This window comes from Bos grunniens, chromosome 18 (assembly GCF_055505025.1).
Source record: "Bos grunniens cultivar Pamir isolate PY7600 chromosome 18, Bosgru_T2T1.0, whole genome shotgun sequence".
In the NCBI taxonomy this organism is placed as follows: domain Eukaryota; kingdom Metazoa; phylum Chordata; class Mammalia; order Artiodactyla; family Bovidae; genus Bos; species Bos grunniens.
Genome location: NC_141182.1, coordinates 61,234,764 through 61,255,308, shown reverse-complemented (window position 1 = coordinate 61,255,308; position 20,545 = coordinate 61,234,764). Strand labels below are relative to the sequence as shown.

General features: G+C 45.8%; 1 protein-coding gene across 1 annotated transcript; it reads left to right on the top strand.

Moving 5' to 3' along the window:
* Window positions 1-9,563: 9,563 nt before the first annotated feature.
* On the top strand, window positions 9,564-15,215 carry LOC147354543 (cationic amino acid transporter 3-like). The gene is made up of 11 exons (XM_086349417.1): window positions 9,564-9,942; window positions 10,519-10,677; window positions 12,388-12,565; window positions 12,771-12,883; window positions 13,054-13,276; window positions 13,446-13,633; window positions 13,733-13,835; window positions 14,038-14,237; window positions 14,435-14,607; window positions 14,879-14,987; window positions 15,154-15,215. The coding sequence occupies exons 1-11, from the start codon at window positions 9,564-9,566 to the stop codon at window positions 15,213-15,215; spliced, it is 1,887 nt and encodes a 628-aa protein (XP_086205543.1).
* The last annotated feature ends 5,330 nt before the right edge of the window (window positions 15,216-20,545 follow it).

Sequence of the window (20,545 nt, the reverse complement as noted above, 5' to 3'; positions counted from 1 at the left end):
AACAAATGGTTTTGGCAGCTTCTAGAAATGTCTCCCAAATCCCCTACTCCAGGCTAGCTAGCCATGAGCAGCAGGCTGACTCACTGTCATAGACATAGTTCTCCCCTGGAAGACCCAGAAGAGTCAAGCATCATGAAAACTCAGGTGCCAGTCATAGCCAGCAGTAGCTGATCTCACGTTGGGCACCCAAATCTGTTACTGAAAGGTATGCATGGGGACGGGGAGTGGGGGTGGGGTGGGGGTCTGGCTGCTCACTGCTCAAAAGCCAGTAAACAGGCCAGGCTGGTGGAAAGGAAAATTTGCTTTATTTCAGAGGCTGGCAACTGGAGGGGAGGGTGGGAGGGGAGGGTGGCAGACATCTGTCCAAAAGCCAATTCCCCCACTCCCCTAGCTGACAAGCAGAGTGTAAGAGCATTTATAGACAGAGTTGTGGGAGGGGGTTACATGCAGAAACAGCACAGTCATTTCTATATCTTCAATTGGTCTTCAGTGGTCTGACTACCATCATCTTGGTTGTTTTCAGTCAGTTCAGTCACTCAGTCATGTCCGACTCTTTGTGACCCCATGGACTGCAGCATGCCAGGCCTCCTTGTCCATCACCAACTCCCGGAGCCTGCTCAAATTCATGTCCATGGAGACAGTGATGCCATCCAACCCTCTCATCCTCTGTCATTCCCTTCTCCTCCTGCCTTCACTCTTTCCCAGCATCAGGGTCTTTTCCAGTGAGTCGGTTCCTCGCATCAAGTGGCCAAAGTATTGTGGTTCCAGCTTCAGCATCAGTCCTTCCAATGAATAGTCAGGACTGATTTCCCTCAGGATTGACTGGTTTGATCTCCTTGCAGTCTAAGGGACTCTCAAGAATCTTCTCCAACACTACAGTTCAAAAGCATCAATTCTTCGGCTCTCAGCTTTCCTCATAGTCCAAATCTCACATGCATACATGACTATTGGGAAAAGCATAGCTTTGACTAGACTGACCTTTGTTGGCAAAGTAATGTCTCTGCTTTTTAATATGCTGTCTAGGTTGGCCATAGCTTTGGTTGTTTTAGGTACAGTTTATCTTTAGTTCTGGGGTGCACTTGTTCCCATTTTTTGGGGTCAATTCTCGGAATGGTGGCAGCTCAGGTCCTGGGTGCAGTCTGGCCATCATGTAGTTAACTTCTCCACCTGAGATTTTAGTATCTATAATACAGCTCACAGGATGTGGCTCAGAATATTATCTACAGCCCTTGAGAAAGGACTGAAGATCCTTGATTGTGCTTAATGACTATATTATTATTATTTATTCTCCTTAGACTGTTATCCTTTGAAAATTTCAGCATTTCTCACTTCTTCTTTGACTAAAGTGTTTCACAGGCAAAAGGCAGGCAGAGAACATGGTGGGGCAGGGGGGCAATGATCATAAGAGTCCTCTTCTGTTTCAAGAGGAAGAAATAAAATATTAACTTGCACGTAAGCAGTGTCTTCTTGTGCCTGTTTCCAGGGAAAACACATAGATTGTCACATGGGGAGGAAACACGGGTAACCATATATTGTGACAAGAACTGTACTTTAGGGGATTTCCCTGGCAGTCCAGTGGCTAAGTCTTTGCCTTCTAACACAGGGAGTGCTCTTTCAATACCTGGTTGTGGAACTAAGGTGTGTGGGCATACCTCACAGCCAAAAAACCAAAACACAAACAGAAGCAATAAAGACTTTAAAAATAGTCCATGTTAAAAAAAAAAGTTGCACTTTAGAGAATTTCCTGGAGACCCAGGAGTTAGGACTCAGCACTTTCACTGCCATCACCAAGGTTCAATTCCTGGTCAGAAAACTAAGACCTTGCAAACTGTGCAGTGTGGCCAAAAAATAAGAAAAAAAATACATAACAAATTTTAAAAAAGAATTGCATTTTAAACATGAGAAAACTGATGGGTTGCAAGCAGAAGGGAAGGAAGAGATATATTGTGCAGTCAGTAACACAAGAAAGCTAGCACAGCCATATTAATATCAGATAAAAGAGATTTTAAGAAAAAGAGAATAATAATAAATAAAATGGGTTATTTTACAATGAGAAAGAGAAATGGTGATTTTTATCTCTTCCCCCAGCTTTACTGAGATATATATCACATTGTATAATAAGCACTTTATTTTCTGTCACAGACTCTTAGATTTATGTAGTGGAGTTGATGAGGAAAAGTTCTTTAATTGAAAAAATAAAAACCCTGCATTGCCAGAGGTAAGGGAAGAGGGTTGGAAGTAATAGTTGGTCTATGAATGGGTAGAACTAAAGACAGGAAGTGAAACTAGAAAAGTAAAAATAAAAAGGTGTTACTGAAGAATATAATGCTTGAAACAGAGATTATGGACATGAAAGATATTGGTAATCATGAAGTAGAGGATTGTTTGTGGAAATGAGCAACTGCAGTAGAGAGAAGGAGGGATGGAGGTCAAGAAACTGAGCTGCAAAGTTGCTAAATGAATTTAAAAATAAATAGAGGAGGATGAACAGAATTAGGAAAATCCTGCAAGTTCACTGTCTTGCAAGGTCTACTGAAATACAGACTGGGAAAACAATGGAGACTGAAACTGTCGGGTGAAACTCTGATGGAAGAGGCTGACATCACCTGATTGCTGTTCTTCCCTAACCGCTGGGGGACAACCAGATATCCAGTGGTACCCAGTGTGCTGTAACAGGCAATACAGAATACCGCCCGGAACACAGTCCTGATGAAAAGCTGAATCAGAAAGTCATCAAGCCTCTAGATTAACTACAGCTCATCGTGAACATAGAGGATCGATTCACAGTTCGAGTGAAAACACAATCAGCCAAAACCAGGATGTTGACAATTCTCCAGGGCAGAAAAATGGTTCAGTTTTTATACCAATTAAATGGTATGACCCACAGCCATAAAAAGGAATGCATTTGACTCAGTTCTAATGAGGTGGATGAACTTAGAGCCTTTACTACAGAGTGAAGTAAGTCGGAAAGAAAAGAACAAATATCCTACATTAACGCATGTGTATGGAATCTAGAAAGATGGTGGTACTGAGGAACCTATCTGTAGGGCAGCAGTAGAGACGCAGACATAGAGAACAGACTTGTGGGCACAGTGGGGGAAGGAGAGGGTGGGACGAATTGAGAGAGGAGCATTGAAACATATCCATTACCAGGTGTAAAACAGAACGCTAATAGGAAGTTGCTCTATAACCCAGGGAGCTCAGACCCAGTGCTCTGTGACAATCTAGAGGGGTGGATGGGGTGGGAGGTGGGAGAGGAGGCCCAAGAGGGAGGGGACATACGTGTACCTATAGCTGATTCATGGTGATATATGGCAGAAACCAATAAGCCATTGTAAAGCAATTATCCTCCAATTAAAAATTTAAAAAAAAAAAAGATGTGTGAAATGTATTCCAGATAAACTGTCTCCAATGCCCCCTGTTGTAAAGTGGGGAGTGCTCTTTCCTTAGTCTCTGATGCCTATTTTAGTTCCTGACACATAGTCGTCTCTATGGCAACGTTAAATGCCTGAACGCTGTCCGCTACTTCCTTTACCTGGCCACACATTTTATGCAGTAACAACATCATACTGTGGAAACAGTTAAACTTCGCTGCTCTTGGAACAGAAACACTTCCCCCCTTTATCCTCTTAGGTTTTTTGAGTGAAGTCTGCAAAAAAGACACAGAAAAGGCAAATTACCAGGAGGAAGGATTATATACAGGAGACAACAAAAGTATAACTTGCTAAATGATTAAAGCTACAGGCTTCTGTACCTAGCTTAGTAGAGGGGTGTAGGGAGAAAGGGTTTTATGGGAAGAACAAATGGGTTTCTTTGGGAAAGGGAAATAAGAAACCAGAGATGAGACGCTTTGTAATAATGTTTGTCTCTACAGGTGTGAGTGGTCTTTCCAGCTTCTTCAGGCTAGAAAACTCTGAGAGGGTGAATTTTTTTTTAATGTAAATGTCTCTGTTTTTAATTGGAGGATAATTGCCTTACAACTTTGTGCTGGTTCCTGCCATACATCCTCATGAATCAGCCCTGGGTAGACATGTGTCCCCTCCCTCTTGAGCCTCCCTCCCACCTCCCACCCCATCCCACCTCTCTAGGTGTCACAGAGCATCAGGTCTGAGCTCCCTAAGTCATACAGCAAATGTCCACTGGCCATCTGCTTTACACATGGTCACGGGTATGTCTCCATGCTCGTCTCTCAATGCATCCCACCATCTCCTTCCCCATGTCCACAATTATTGTCATAGTTTCACTCACCGTCCTCTTGGGAGCAGCCTCTCCCCAGAGAGGGACTTTCTGGCAGCTGTACTTACCAGAACTTTCTGCTTCAAGTCTGAGAAGAGAGGCTCTGAGAAGACTTCTTTCTGCATCCATTGCATCTCCAATGTCTTCTTTTAAAGTAATCCCCCTGACTACTGAGCCTGTGCTCTACAGCCCCTGTGCCACAGCTGAAGCCTGTGACCCTAGAGTCCGTGCTCCCCAACAAGAGAAGCCTGAGCACCGCGGCTAGAGAGCAGCCCCCTCCCCCATCACTGCAAATGGAGAAAGCCCCCGCAGCACAAAGACCCTTCCCAGCCAAAAAGAAACACAGAAGTGGCTCGGATGGAAAAGACTCCGCCTGCAATGCAGGAGACCCTGGTGCAAACACTGAGTTGGGAGGATCCCCTGGAGAAGAAAACAGCAACCCACTCCAGTAATCCTGCCTGGAGAATCCCATGGACAGAGGAGCCTGGTGGGTTACAGTCCATGAGGTCACAAAGAGTTGGACATGACTGAGCAACTAACACTACACTTTTCCTACCAACTTTGGGGTTTCAAATGAGTCCTCACTCGACCAACTAAAACTTTCTGGAATAGGTTAAGCCATTTCATCTTGTGTGGCTGTTTGGGTTTTTGTTTTGTTTAATTTGCAATATTATAAATCAACTATGCTTCAATGTTAAAAAAAAGTTAATGTGAGAGTCAATCAAGTACTGCATTTATGTCTCCTTTTACTCCCTGATAACTCAGTTGGTAAAGAATCCTCCTGCATTGCAGGAGATCCCAATTCAATTCCTGACTCAAGAAGATCAGTTGGAGAAGGGATAGGCTACCCACTCCAGTATTCCTGGGTTTCCCTTGTGTCTCAGCTGGTTAAGAATCCACCTGCAATGAGGGAGACCTGGGTTTGATCCCTGGGTTGAGAAGATCCCTTGGAGAAAGAAAAGGCTACCCACTCCAGTATTCTGGCCTGGAGAATCCCACGGAATGTATAGTCCATGGGGTCACAAAGAGTCAGACATGACTGAGCGACTTTCATTTCACTTTGCTGGTTTGTGCCCAGTGTTCTAGCATGTGGGTCACTTGACTCGGGTCAGAATCTAGTCACCACTTCACTAGTATCCTCCAAAACTACAACATTCCCCTCTCACTCTCGGGTTTTCCTTCCAAGAGGAGCAGAGCTCCTGATCTCTTGCATCATTTTCCTTCTCTGTCTCTGTGCTCAGCTCTCCCAGCAAACAGAGCTCCCTGAAGAAGCAGTCCAAGTCACACCCTCTTTACCCTTTTCCATCCTTTGTGCAAGGCTGGGTGCACGTGAGAGGCTGGTTCCATGTTTGTGTTGCTTGAATTAACATCAGAGGCTTTAAGCTCCCCTTCTCCTGGTTGGGGTCCAGCCAGGCTTGTGTGTTCCCCCGCACTGGAGTGTCTCAGGTCATGTGCAGACAGTGGGTATCCAGCAAGAGGACTGGGAGGGAGCAGGGTTGTAAGTCGGGTCCCAAGTCTTACAGCCCACATGTCTCATGGTCCTTTATGATCAAATGAGTTCAAGTGTCCATGGAAAGAATCAATAAACAATCTAACAGGAATAAAAGAGTTTTATTTGAGCCAAGCTGAGCACTATAGCCTGGGAGGCAATCACTTAAATAACTCTGAAGAACTGCTGTGGTTTTTTTTTTTTTTTTTTTTTTGCCCAGCTGCATGGCATGTGGGAGGAGGGGAGTGTGCAGGGTCCTTAGTTCTCAAACCAGGGATCGAACCCATGCCCACTGCAGTGAGAACACAGAGTACTGCCAGGGAATTCTCAGAACTGTCCCACTGAAGCATGGTTTCAAACACAGTCTTATGTCTCATCCAACTGAGAACATACATCACACATGACAGGGTGTACTCCTTCAAGGTTTCAAAAGAGACAGACTTAGTATGTAGACAGTGAGACAGCAGGGCCCTGGTGTCCGGGAAGGGAACCTTATCTTGGAGGGAGTGTTAACATGGACACCATGAAAAGGGATTTACTCATTCTTATCTTCAAAACAGATGCTCTTTACCTCAATGGTTAAAGCAGATGAGCTGTGAGGGTTAAACAGGCTGTTTTAGTTCATGCACAGTTCAAGATGAATCCTGTATAAGGAAAATGACTTCCCCATACCTCAATATGTGAACGTCTTCTCCATCACAAGCAGATAAAAATCTTAAAACCTTATGATCTAGCAATTCTACCTCTGAGGATATACCAAAAAGAACTGAGAGTATACCCATGGTCACGGCAGCATTTTTCACAATAATTAAAACATGAAAGCAACCCAAGTGCCCACTGACCAGATATGTACCAATAATAGAGTACTATACAGTACTAGAAAGGAAGGGAATTCTAACACATGAGGGATGCACCTTGTCGATATCATACTCAGTAAAATAAGCGTGACTACACTTGAGAACTATTGTGTGATTCCATTTAAGTGAAGGCTCTAGAGTCATCAGATTCATAGAGACCAAAAGTAGAATGATGCTTGCCAGGAACTGGAAAAGGAAAAAGAAGGAATTGTTGTTTAATGGGAACAGAGATTCAGCGTTGACAGATGAAAAATGTTCTGGAATTTGGTTGCACAAAATGTGAATATACCTAACATGACTGAGGGGCTTTCTGAGTGGCACTAGTGGTAAAGAACCCGGAGGCCCATGCAGGAGATGTAGGAGACCTGGATTCAATCCCTGGGTTTGGAAGATCTCCTGGAGGAGGAAATGGCAACCCACTCCAGTATTCTTGCCTGGAGACTCCCACGGAGAGCAGCCTGGTGGAGTTGCAAAGAGTCGGACATGACTCAAGTGACTCAGCACACACACACAAAACATGATTGAACTGGACACTTAACATGAATTAAATGGTAAATTTTGTTGTGTGTACTTTACTACAACAAAGAAAACATCTCAGGGCCTTCCCTGGTGGTAGAGAATCTGCTTGTCACTGCAGGGGACTCAGGTTTGATCCCTGATCAAGGAAGATTGAACATGGTGTGGAGCAACTAAACCTGTGCCCTGCAATTCCTGAGCCCGTTCTCTAGAGCCGGGACTACTGAGGCCACAAGGCACAGCTAGTGCAGCCCGCCCAGCCCAGAGCCTGTGCTCCACAACAGGAGAAGTCGCAGCTGTGAGAAGCTCCTGCACCACCACAGAGTAGCCCCCACTCGCTGTGACTAGACAAAGCCTGCACGCAGCCACAAAGACCAAGCACAACCAATCAGTAATCTAATTAATTAACAAAAAATCATTTTAACTACTTAAAAAAAAACAAAACCCTCTCAGAACCTCCCCCGAGGGTAACCACAGAGGAGTCAGGGCTGATAGCAACAGAACAGATGGTCCCCGCCCGCCCAACCCCACCCCCACCCCAACAACCCAGGGGTGAGGACTGTCTTCTGTGCTCAGGACTCCCTGCTTCGGTTTTTGGAGATGTCTCAGCTCCAGCCCCACATGGCTTACCCTCAGCCTCCCTGACTGACCCAGTGCTCCAGGCTCTGCTCCAAGGATCCAGTAAGTCTTGGGTCACCCTCTTCTGTGGGAGACTGGGCGCTGAGTTCACGTCCTCCCAAAGACCTCTGCAACCTCAGAGTGCAGAGGGGTCAGCCTGGCTCCTGACTGAGGGTGGAGAGACCCGTTTTCCGTGGAGATGAAAACAGGATCTGGAAGCTCTTGTGTTTTATGTGAGAATCAGTGGGGTGTTTGGGGGCAACGGGAGGGAAGGTTAGATCAGTGCCTGGAGGTTCTTGTGTGTGTACTAAGTCACTTCAGCTTGTCTGACTCTATGCGACCCTATGGACTATAGCCTGCCAGGCTCCTCTGTCCATGGGATTCTCCAGGTAAGAATACTGGAGTAGATTGCCATTTCCTCCTCCAGGGGATCTTCCCAACCCAGGGATCGAACCAGCGTCTCCTACATTGGCAGGCACGCTATTTATCACTCTTTTTTTGTGGGGGATGGTGGTACTTGTGCTCAAACAATAGTGAAGATTGTCCTTATACAGGGCCTATAATATGTGGGCCACCAACTTTGGTCTCTTGTATACCGTCCACCTTTTGAGTCTATCCTCATCTGCTGATACGAGGGAACTGTAAAGGACTTGCATGTTGGTGTCTGTAGGGGATGATGGTAGGTTGTTGTTCAGTCACTCAGTCATGTCCGTCTCTTCACAACCCTGTGGACTGTAGCACACCAGGCTTCCCTGTCCTTCACCATCTCCTGAGTTTGCTCAAGTTAATGCTATGTCGATTTATATTAAATCACCTTAGGGTTTGTTACACCCAGCAACAATTTGAAGCTGATCTCTATTATTTATCATTGGCAAAAACAACAGCAAAAAGGTAGTAAAATATACACAACATAATATTTACCATCATAACTGTTTTTTGAAAAATTCAGCCCCAACACCCACATGGTTCACAATTCCCCCTTGGGGATCTGTGGGTGGGGGAATTTTAGTTCCTCCACCAGGGATCAAATGCAGGTCCATGGCAGTGAAAGTCTCACTCCGAGCCACTGGACTGCCGGGGAATTCCCATCTACATCATTTTTAAGTGTACAGTTCAGTAATGTTAAGTGTATTTACATTGCTGTCCAGCCAATCTGAGGAGCTCTTTTGTATCTTGTAAAATGGAAACTGTGCCCCATTTAACAATACCTCCCCATTTCCCCCTTAACCCCAGCCCCTGGCAAACCACCATTCTACTTTCTGTCTCTATGGCTCTGACTCCTCTTGATACTTCATGGAAGCAGAACCATACAATATTTGTATATTGGCGAGTGGCTTAAGGGTGGCTCAGATGGTAAAGAATCTGCCCACAATGCAGGAGATCTGGGTTGAGACGATCCCCTGGAGGAGGGCATGGCAACCCACTCCAGTATCCTTGCCTGGAGAACCCCATGGACAGAGGAGTCTATTGGGGTTGCAAAGACGTGACTGAGCAACTGACACACACGGACAAGGGAGTGACAGGAAGCTTTTCCCAAGCCTTTTGGGTCTTAATTACCTTTAGCTCATAAAGAATCCTTGAGCTAAAGTGGCACATTTGGGAAGACATATTCTTGTACCCCTCACTTCTCTTCAAGCAAATCTTTGAGTAATCCTGAAACATTAAAAATCTTCATTTGAAGAAACCAAAGTTCCCACAGAGAGAATGTGCCCAATGTGTCCTTTCACCACCTGCTCCCCACCATCCCTCCATTCCTCCGTGGAACTGAGCTTCCAAGGTCAAGGGCAGATGGACATCATTGATGACTTCATGCCTTGCTTTCTCAGCAGATCGTAGCCCCCTCAACTATGTCTACGATGCTGGGTCAGTGTCTTCGCCAGTTTGGTCAGAAGCTGGTCCGCAGGAAGCCACCGTTCAGGGAGGAACCTGAGAGTTCCGAGACTCCTCCTCCGAACACCCTGGACCTGGTGGTGATAGGTTTGGACAACATGTTGGGAGCTGGCATATACATCCTGATTGGGGGAGTGGCCAAATACGTAGCTGGACCAGCAATCATCCTTTCCTTATTGGTGGCCGGCCTGACTACCATGTTGTCTGGGCTCTGCTATGTCGAGTTGGCAACCAGAGTAAAAGTACCTGTTTCTGGGTATCATGTCAGCTATGTCACAATGGGACAACTGTACGCCTTCATCACTGGCTGGAACCTCTTACTGTATTTAATTATTGGTGAGATGATGGGGAGTGGGGAGAAATGGGCCTTAAGATGGAGAAAGTAGGAGAGATGAGTGGGGGCTTCACTCATTCATCAGAACTCTGTTATTCACCTTCGGGGCAGGGTTGGGAGAGGGGAAATGGTGGCAGGAAAACTGCACAACCTCGTTGCATGCAGGTCTATCCTGTTTTTCTTAAGTGATGGACCGAGAAGCCAGAGGAAAGGGAACTGTAGGGAGCGGGTGGGAGGGAGGCACGTCCCTAGGCTCATCCTCTGACCACAGTGAAGTCTTCGCTGAGCTGTTGCCTTCCTGGATTTTCCCTTACACCTCAACTTAAAAATTCAACTCTGATCTAGTCCCTCCTAGTCCCATTTACCTGTGTTTCTTTGTTTTCCATCACTTCTATCTCCTAACATATTAAATAGTTGGCCTTTTTGTGAATCACCTGGGTCTCCCCTGTCCACCCCATGAGAAGCTCTTTGAGATCAGGTGTATTTTTGCTCACCTCCTGCCCCAAATATCTCACATGGTGCATAATAGGGGCTCAGTTTCTGTCTGCTTGTAAACTTTCCTTCTTCTGTTGCTGCAGCCACTGCCTGTATAGCCCGGGCCTGGAGCTCCACCTTTGACAGCCTGATTGGGAACCACATCTCTGAGGCATTAGGGGGAACTTTCTCTCTGCAAATGCCCTACTTCCTGGCCTCATTTCCAGACTTTCTTGCCCTGGGCCTGGTGCTGCTGCTCGCAGGTGAGAAGGGACCAGGGACAGAAAGGGAAGAACAGGGTATGGAGGGGGGGATGGCATGGGGAAGGCTTGGGGTGGAAGAATGGTGGGGAATTTGGACTGGGAAAAAGGGTTTGGAATAAGAGAGAAAGGAAGGCAAGACATTTTTTCCTACCCTTGGACTATTGGTAATTTAGGTTGGATCATTCTTTGGTGTGGGGTGCTGTCCTATGCATTTCTGCTTTATAAATAAATCATTGTTGGGTGAATTCCCTGGTGGTCCAATGGTTAGGACACTGTGATTTCACTGCTGAAGGTTCGGGTTCAATCCCCGGTCAGGGAACTAAGATCCCCACAGGGAACTAAGAGGGGTACCCTCCAAAAAATCATTGTTGGATGTTGAGCAGCATCTGTGATCTTTATGTGCTAGATATCAGTGACACCCAGCCCCCAGATTGTGACAATTGGAATGTCTCCAGACAATGCCAATATCCCTTGGGGCACAAAATCATCCCATCTGGGAATCACTTACCTAGACCAACAAGTTTCTTCCTCTATACTGAGATCAAAGATTTTTTTTTAACTGAGAGGAAATCCACATAAATTTAACCATTTTATTATTTTTCCTAGTTTATTGAGATATAATTCACTTCATGGCAAATAGATGGGGAAAAGTTGGAAACAGTGAGAGACTTTATTTTCTTGGGCTACCAAATCACTGTGGATGGTGACTGCAGCCATGAAATTAAAAGGGACTTGCTCCTTGGAAGAAGAGCTATGACAAACCTAGACAGCATATTAAAAGCAGAAGCATCACTGCCGATAAAGGTCCATATAGTCAAAGCTGTGGTTTTTCTGGTAGTCATATACAGATGAGAGAGTTGGACCATAAAGAAGGCTGAGTACCAAAGAATTGATGCTTTTGCTTGTGGTGCTGGAGAAGACTCAAGAATCACTTGGACTGCAAGGAGATCCAACCAGTCAATCCTAAAGGAAATCAGTCCTGAATATTTATTGGAAGAGCTGATGCTGAAATAGAAGCTCCAATACTTTGGCCACCTGATGAGAAGAACTGACTCATTGGAAAAGACCCTGATGTTGAGAAAGACTGAAGGCAGGAAGGGAAGGGGACGACAGAGGATGAGATGGTTGGATGGCATCACCGACTCAATGGACATGAGTTTGAGCAAACTGTGGGAGATAGTGAAGGACAGGGGAGCCTGGCGTGCTGCAGTCCATGGGGTTGCAGAGAATCAGACATGACTGAGCGACTGAACCACAACAACAGCTGACAAACAGCATTGTAAAAGTTTAAGATGATTTGATAAACATGGATATTGTGAGATGATGGTCACAGTAAGAAAATATCCATCAGCAGGTGCCCAATTCAGCGGCACTTAGTACATTCCCAGTGCTGTGTAACCACCACCCCCATCCAGTACCAAACGTTTCCATTACAGCAAAAGGAAACCCTGTACCCACTGAGTAGTCACTGTCCATCTGTCCACAGCCACCAACCACCAACCACCAGCCCTGGGCAACCACTCATCTGCTTTCTGTCTCTATGGATTTAGTTATTGGTTTCTCTAGCGTCACTGCAATGCATGGGGAACTCCCAGACCAGGGACTGAACCTCTGCTCCCTGTAGTGGAAGCTCAGAGTCTTAACCAATGGATTGCTAGGGGAGTGCTGGCTTTAGTTATTTTGTTGTCTCATTTTCCATTTTTCCCACAGGACTCCTGGCTCTGAGAGTTTATGAGTCAACCCTGATTTACAAAGTGTTCACAGGCTTGAACATTTTGGTCCTCAGCTTCATCATCCTCTCTGGCTTCATTAAGGGCGATCTGCACAACTGGAAGCTCACGGAACAGGACTACACATTGGCTGCAGCTGGATCTGGTGATGCCTACAGGTTAGGAGGGCACCCTTGGTTGTAGTAATGCATGTGTGTGTGGTGTGCAGAGTTGGGAACATGGTGGGGACTAATGAGACCTGGAGTGATTGTCCAAGCGTGGGGGTTCCTGGAGCCCAGGACCTGTGGTACTAAGGGAGGAGCCCAGTAGAAATGGCCAAACACACCTCATCCATGTTCCTCCTCTTTCCTCCTCTCACCACAGCTTGGACCTTCTGGGTTCTGGAGGGTTTGTGCCTTTTGGCTTTGATGGAATTCTCCAGGGAGCAGCTACATGTTTCTATGCATTTGTTGGTTTTTCTCACATTGTCAATGCAGGTAACATGCGTATCTTGTGTCCCATCATGGTTTGGGAACAGAATGGGGTGCCCTTGGGCACAGGGGCAGGTAGAAGGTTAGGCTGCTTTTGAAGCTTGAAGAGTAAAGTGGGTTTTGTGATTTCACCCCAGTGAAACCCCAGTGACCCAATACCTCTTCCCATCCTGAAGGGAGAAAAGCCAGAAATCCTCAGTGGTCCATACCCTTGGCTGTCGTGATCTCCTTCTTCATTTGCTTTTTGGTGTGTTTTGGTGTCTCGGCGGCCCTCACCCTCATGGTGCCCTACTACCTGATTCAGCTCGAGAGCCCCTTGCCGCAGGCTTTCGTCTATGTTGGGTGGGAGTCTGCCAAATACGTCGTGGCTGTTGGCACCCTCTGCATTCTTTTATACAGGTCAGTGTCATGGTTTTCTCTTCATCTACTGTCAGATGCTCAGGTATGCCCAGCCCCTGGGACTGAGAGATGAAAGAGAAAGACATCTTGCCCCAGGTAGACCAGGGAGCAAAAGCCCCGGTCTCTCCTGCTTCTGCGCCTTCTCACACATTCCCATTTTCCCTTCCAGCCTTCTGAGTATCATGTTTATCATGTCTCAGTTGACCTATGCAATGGCAGAGGATGGGCTTCTTTTCCGGGGACTTGCCTGGATCCCTGCCCCCACCGATGTCCACACCGATGCCCACATCATTGTCCGCACCATTGCCCGCAGAGGAACCCCAATCATGGCTGTCTTGGTTCCTGGAACTCTTGCAGGTGAATAAACAAAACTCACTCTTAAAATCATACTTCTTAACTTGCGTATTTCCAGTGGTTTCTCACTCTCCCCCCACCGTCTTTGCTCCCTCATCCCAGCGGTCATGGCGTTACTCTTCGACTTCACTGACCTGGTGGACCTCATGTCACTTCGGTCCCTGCTCGCTTACTCCCTGGTGACATTTTCTGTCCTTGTCCTCAGGTGAGACCCCATGACACCTTGACTTGGGGGGGGCGGTGCTTTTCGACTTGTGAGAGTTGATGGGGAGGGAATCATCTTCTACCTTCATGCTGCCTCCTAAATGTCCTGTACCATTGATTGGGGAAAGAGAGGCATTAGGCAGACTGATGTTGGATCAGCAGTAGGGGCTGTTACTAATATTGCCTTAGTATTTCAAATTCAGGTATCAACCAGCCCAGAATGGAAGCAAGAAGGAGAAAACAGAGGAGGAAACTGAGACGAAGCCTGAAGTTGAAGGAGGTCCTTTGGAATCTGAACCTGAAGCAGGAACCTCAAACATTCTACAGAGTCTGTGGTTCCCTCCCAGCACCATCCCCACCCGGAAATCTGGCCAGATTGTCTATGGATGTGCCTCCCTGGTTGGTGAGCAGTGGGGTTTCTCTTTGGTCATATTCTGAAATTGACAGGATGGTACTGGAGTGTGTATTTTGTCAGTTGAGGAGTCTTGGCAATATTATGGCCCCTCCTGATGTGGACAGCCTGGGGAGGGGTGTGACCCGAGGTCCTGACATCTTTGTCTTCTGGGTCCAGCCTGTTCTCCTCCACCTTGACCCTTGCAGTTCTCCTGCTGATAGTCCTGAGCCTGATCCTGTACCAGTGGCCCAGCCAGGTGTTCTCTGGAGACCCCAGGCTCACAACAGTGGCTGTGCTGCTGCTGCTGCTCATCACTGGGGTCACGGTCATCATCTGGAGGCAGCCTCAGAGCCCCTCTCTTCTTGAACCTACATTCAGGGTAGGTGACCTCATGTGCCCAAAGGGTCCACCTCAAGTGAAGGAGGTCTGTGTGCTTTAGGTCTAAACATCCTTTGCTGGACAGGCAATGAGGGGATTTGCTGAAACCAATGGACTGTCCCCTGATCCACACTCAGTGCTTTACAAACTCAGTCTCACTAAGCACTGAGTACACAGTCTGAGTAGAACTGGAGTTTTCCTGCCCACAAGGGGTAGGGTCTCCCTTTCAGACATCTGGGGTGTGTTCAGGAATGAACTGACTTTGCTCACAGGTCCCTGCTTTGCCTGCCGTCTTCCTGGTGAGCACCTTAGTGAATGTTTACTTAATGATTCAGATGACCACTCAGACCTGGGCCCAATTTGGCATCTGGATGGCAATTGGTAAGTGGTTGTCTGGGATAAAGAGGTTTCTTGAGTGATGCAGCCCAATATTCTTTCTACTTCCTCTCCCCGAACTGTGTCAGACACCATGAAAGGAAGCCTACTGGGCATTCGTAAATAAGGAGAGCACCTACTTTCCCTTCTCACTGTCTCATCTCCCTCCTAGGATTTGCCATATACTTTGGATATGGGATCCGACACAGCCTGGGGGAGAACAATGGGCCATAGTCACCAGCCTCCACTTCCAAGACTTAACAGAAACATCTCTAGTGATGAATCGTCTTAACCACAGGAAAGAGATGCTGTGTGGAATCCCTCCATGCACTGGAGGATCTGCTGGTTCAAGGGACACTGTGAGTCTCTATGGAGCATGAAGGTAGATGCATCATTGCCAGTGGACAAAGTGACTTTAATGATTTAAATGCTGAAGTTAACATTGAAAAGCATAATACACATCCAGAAAAGTGAATTTTCATGCAAAATATACAAAAATGTAACCAGAACCAGAGAAAGGAATAAAATATTAACTTGAACATGAGCACTGCCTCCTTGTGCCTGTTTCCAGTGAAAACACATAGACTGTCACGTGGGAGGAAACACAGGTAGCCACATATTGACTTTCTTGTCAAAGTCGCTCAGTCATTTCTGACTCTTTGTGACCCCATGGACTATACAGTCCATGGAACTCTCCAGACCAGGATACTGGAGTGGGTAGCCTTTCCCTTCTCCAGGGAATCTTCCCAACCCAGGGATCGAACCCAGGTCTCCCACATTGCAGGTGGATTCTTTACCAGCTGAGCCACCAGAGAAGCCCAAGATATTAGAGTGAGTAGCCTATCCCTTCTCCAGCAGATCTTCCTGAGCCAGGAATCGAACTGGGGTCTCCCGCATTTCAGGCAGATTCTTTACCAACTGAGCTATCAGGGAAGCCCATATTGTGACAAGAGTTGCACTTTAGGGGGCTTTCCTGGCAGTCCAGTGGTTAAGACTTTGCCTTCCTATGCAGGGGGTGCTTGTTCAGTCCCTGGTTGGGGAACTAAGATCCCACATGCCTCAAATCAAAAAACCAAAACATAAAACGGAAGCAATAAAGACTTTAAAAATGGTCCATGTAAAAAAAATACATATTAAAAAAAAAGACAAAGTGTTACACTTAGGGTATTCCCTGGAGGTCCAGGAGTCAGGACTCAGTGCTTTCACTGCCTTGGCCAGGGTTCAATCCCTGGTCAGGAAACTAAGATTCTAATAACTGTGCAATGTGGCAAAAAAAAAAAAAAAAAAGAAAAGAAAAAATGATTTAAAAATGAACTTTAACAATTTCACTTAAAAAAATTGAAAATCTAATCAGCTTTATTCAACTATTCATGAATTTAAACATGTTCTCATGCTCCCTCTTTTTCTGACAGAGCTTATAAAGTGTTCATATTATTTTTTCTTTATATGTTTGATAGAATTTAATCAGAGAAGTCATCTCAGCCTGGGCTTTGCTTTGTGGGAGGATTTATAATTACCAATTCTCGTTCCTGTTATAAGGCAACTCAGATTTTTCTTTAGAAAAAAGAGCTGCAGTTTAAACATGAGAAAAGAGATAGGTTGGAAGTAGAAGGAAAGGAACAGATACACTGTGCAAAGAGTAACATAGAAAGCTAGCATAGCCATATTAATATTAGACAAAGTAGATTTTAAGAAAAAGAGCATAGTAACAGATAAAGTGAGTTATTTTACAGTGAGAAAGATAATCGGTCATTTTCATCTTTTCCTCCAGCTTCCCTGAGATATAGAATCACACTGTAATAAGGACTTTACTTTGCTGTCACAGACCCTTAGAGTTACACAGTAGAGTTGATGAGGAAAAGCTCTTAACTGAAAACAAAACCTCCTGCATTGCCAAAGGTGGGTGAAGGGGATGGGAAGTAGCAGTTGACTGATAAATGGTTACAGTTTTGTGGAATTAAAAGATGGGACTAGAAACTGGAAAGTCAAAATAAAAAGGTGTTGCTGCAGAACAGAATGCTTGAGATTATAGACATTGAAGATGTTGGTAATAATGATGTGGAGGACTGTTTGTGGGAATGAGCAACTGAAGTAGAGTGAAGGAGAGTTGGAGATCAAGATATTGAGTAGCAAAGTTATTAAATGAATTTAAAACTAGATGGAGGAGGATGAATAAAATTAGACAAAGTCACTGTCTTGCAGGGCTTCCCTCATGGCTCAGACGGTAAAGCGTCTGCCTGCAATGGGGGAGACCGGGTTCAATTCCTGGGTTGGGAAGATCCCCTGGAGAAGGAAATGGCAATCCACTCCAGCATTCTTTCCTGGAAAAGCCCATGGACAGAGGAGCCTGATAGGCTACAGTCCATGGGGTCACAAAGAGTTGGACACGACTGAGCGACTTCACTTTCACTTTCACTGTCTTGCAAGTTCTAATGAAATCAGATTTAGGACAGATGAACGTGAGTCTCAGTGAACTCCGGGAGTTGGTGATGATCAGGGAGGCCTGGCATGCTGCGATTCATGGGATCGCAAAGAGTTGGACACGGCTGAGTGACTGATCTGATCTGATCTGAATGTGACTGATTCTGTTAGGTGAAACTTTGATGAAAGAGGCTGGCATCACCTGATTGCTGTTCTTCCCTTACTGCTGGGGGACAACCAGATATCCTGTGCTACCCCGTGTGCTATAACAGGCAACACAGAACACCACCCGGAACACAGTCCTGATGAAAAGCTGAATCAGAAAGTCCTCAAGCCTCTAGATGAACTACAGCTCATCATGAATATAAGGGATGGATTCACATTTCAACTGAAAACACAATCAACCAAAACCAACATGTTGACAATTCTCCAGTGCAGAAAAATGGTCCCCTTTTTATACCAATTAAATGATATGACCCACAGCCATAAAAGGGAGTGCATTTGACTCAGTTCCAATGAGGTCGATGAACTTAGAGCCTTTAATACAGAGTGAAATAAGTCAGAAAGAGAACAAATATCATATATTAACACATAAGTATGGAATCTCGAAAGATGGTTCTGATGAACATACTTGTAGGGCAGCAACAGAGACGCAGACTTGTAGACACAGTGGAGGAAGGAGAGGGTGGGATGAATTGAGAGAGGAGCATTGAAACATTTCCATTACCATGTATAAAGCAGATCGCTAATGGGAAGTTGCTCTATGACCCAGGGAGCTCAGACCCAGTGCTCTGTGACAACCTAGAGGGGTGGATGGGGTGGGAGGTGGGAGAGGAGGCCGCGGAGGGAGGGGACATACCTGTACCTCTGGCTGATTCATGGCGATGTATGGTAGAAGCCAACATAATATTGTAAAGCAATTATCCTCCAATTAAAAATAAATAAATTTAAATATAATTAAATAAATAAATGATATGACTCAAAGTGAAGGGCTAATACAGGCGTATCTCAAGATATGCTAGTTCGGTTTTAGATGGCCACAATACAGAGAACACGGTAATAAAGAGTCACACAAGTTTTAGTTTTCCAGGGCATGTAAAAGTTGTGTTTACACTACAGTGTAGTCTATTCAGTGTGCAAAGCATTCTGTCCGAAAGGACAACATACACTCCTTAATTTAAAAGCACTTGGGACTTCACTGGTGGTCCAGCAGCTAAGCCTCTGCACTCCCAATGCAGGGGGCCCAGGTTCAATCCCTGGTCAGGGAACTAGATCCCACATGCCACAACTAGGACCTGGCACAGTCAAATAAATAAATAAAAATAAAAGTTAAAAAAAAGCATTTTATTACCAAAAACCAGATGCTGGGACATCCCTTGTGGTCCAGTGACTAAGACGCCCTGCTCCCAGTGCAGGTGGCCTGGGTTTGATCCCTGGTCAGAGAACTAGATCCCGCATGTCGCAACTAAGATCAAAGATCCTGAATGCCACAAGTAAGACCCAGGACAGCAAAAAAAAAAAAAAGAGCTAACAACCATCTGATAACCTAGGGTTGCCGCAAACCTTCAATTTGTAAAAAATGCAGTATCTCCAAAGGGCAGAAAAGGGAGGTATGCCTGTCCATGTGTAAGTGTTGTTCAGTCACCATGTCACGTCTGACTCTTTGTGACTCCATGGGCTGTACTCCTCCAGGCTTCTCTGTCCTCCACTACCTCCCAGAGTTTGCTCAAGTTCATGTCCACTGAATGTATACATGTGTATGTATGTATACATATTAAAATTTGTATATGTATAATTAATTGGAGAAGGAAATGTCAACCCACTCCTGTAATTTTGCCTGGGAAATCCCATGGACCGGGGAGCCTGGTGAGAGTCCATGGGGGTTGCAGAGAGTCAGACATGCCTGAGCCACTGAACATGCATCAGACGTAAAAACACACACAGCAGAATGAGGAACACGAAACATGTTAGAATGGTTGCCTCTGGTGGGAAAGAGAATGATAGAAAGAAACTGGAATTCTCTTAGGCCACCTCTAGTGCAGGGTCGCAACTAAGGGGGAACTTGCGGGTGGGGAGTACACATTGAGGAGAGGGCTGGAAAGCAGGGAGGTGAAGCCCACTCACTGTTCTGAAGCTCCTGTGTGGATTAGAAATGACAAAATCTCAGCACATCAACTATAGTTCACCGCCCCCCCCCCGAAAAACACAAAAATTAACCCCAAAACTTCAGCACTGTAGACACACAAATGTAGGATGCATTTGTGAGACAGGTGTGCAGGGCTATCATCATCTACCTGCAAGAGTGCCATGTTCAGGTCTGACACATGCTACCTGCATCACCAACTCCATGGACACGAATTTGAGCAACCTCTTGGAGATAGGGGAGGACTCTGGGAGGTAGTGGAGACAGAGGAGCCTGGCGGGCTACAGACCACGGGGTCGCAGAGAGTTGGACATGACTGAGCAACTGAACAACAACAGCAAGTACAAAATCCTACAGGTTCATGTCAAAGTACATGATTTGTCGATCACGCTTTACTGTATTCATAAATGCCCAACATGCAGGGAGAGGGGTTAGTAGGAAGGAATCAAGAGCCTGAGAACTCTTTGGAAGATTTTCCAGTGTTGCATTGTCTTTGTGGGTGGGCGGGCATGCCCCACAGCTTGTGGGATCTTAGTTCCCCAACCAGGATCAAGCCTCGGCCCCTTGCAGTAGAAGCTGGGAGTCCTAACCTCTGGACTGTCAGGGAAGTCCCTTCCATTGTCTTAAGAAAAGTAGAGGGAGAAGGGGGAAAAAAGAGCAAAAGAGAAAAGAAACATAAATGTTGGGAGACTGGAGATATTTGGGTTGTCATCAGATATAAAATAATTGGGGAGGTGACCAAAGTGTAGGAAGTAGAAAAGCCAACACCAACTAATTTTTTAAAATATTTGTCCATTTATTTGGCTGTGCTGGGTCTTGGTTGTGGCACATGGGATCTAGTTCCCTGACCAGGGACTGAACCCAGGCCCCCTGCATTGGGAGCACATCGTTTTAGCCACTGGACCACCGGGAAAGTCTCATGACTAAAGCTTATTAGCTGAACAATACTGAAGGAAAGAAAAAAAAAAAACAGAAACAAAATCAAAACAAAGAAGCGGGA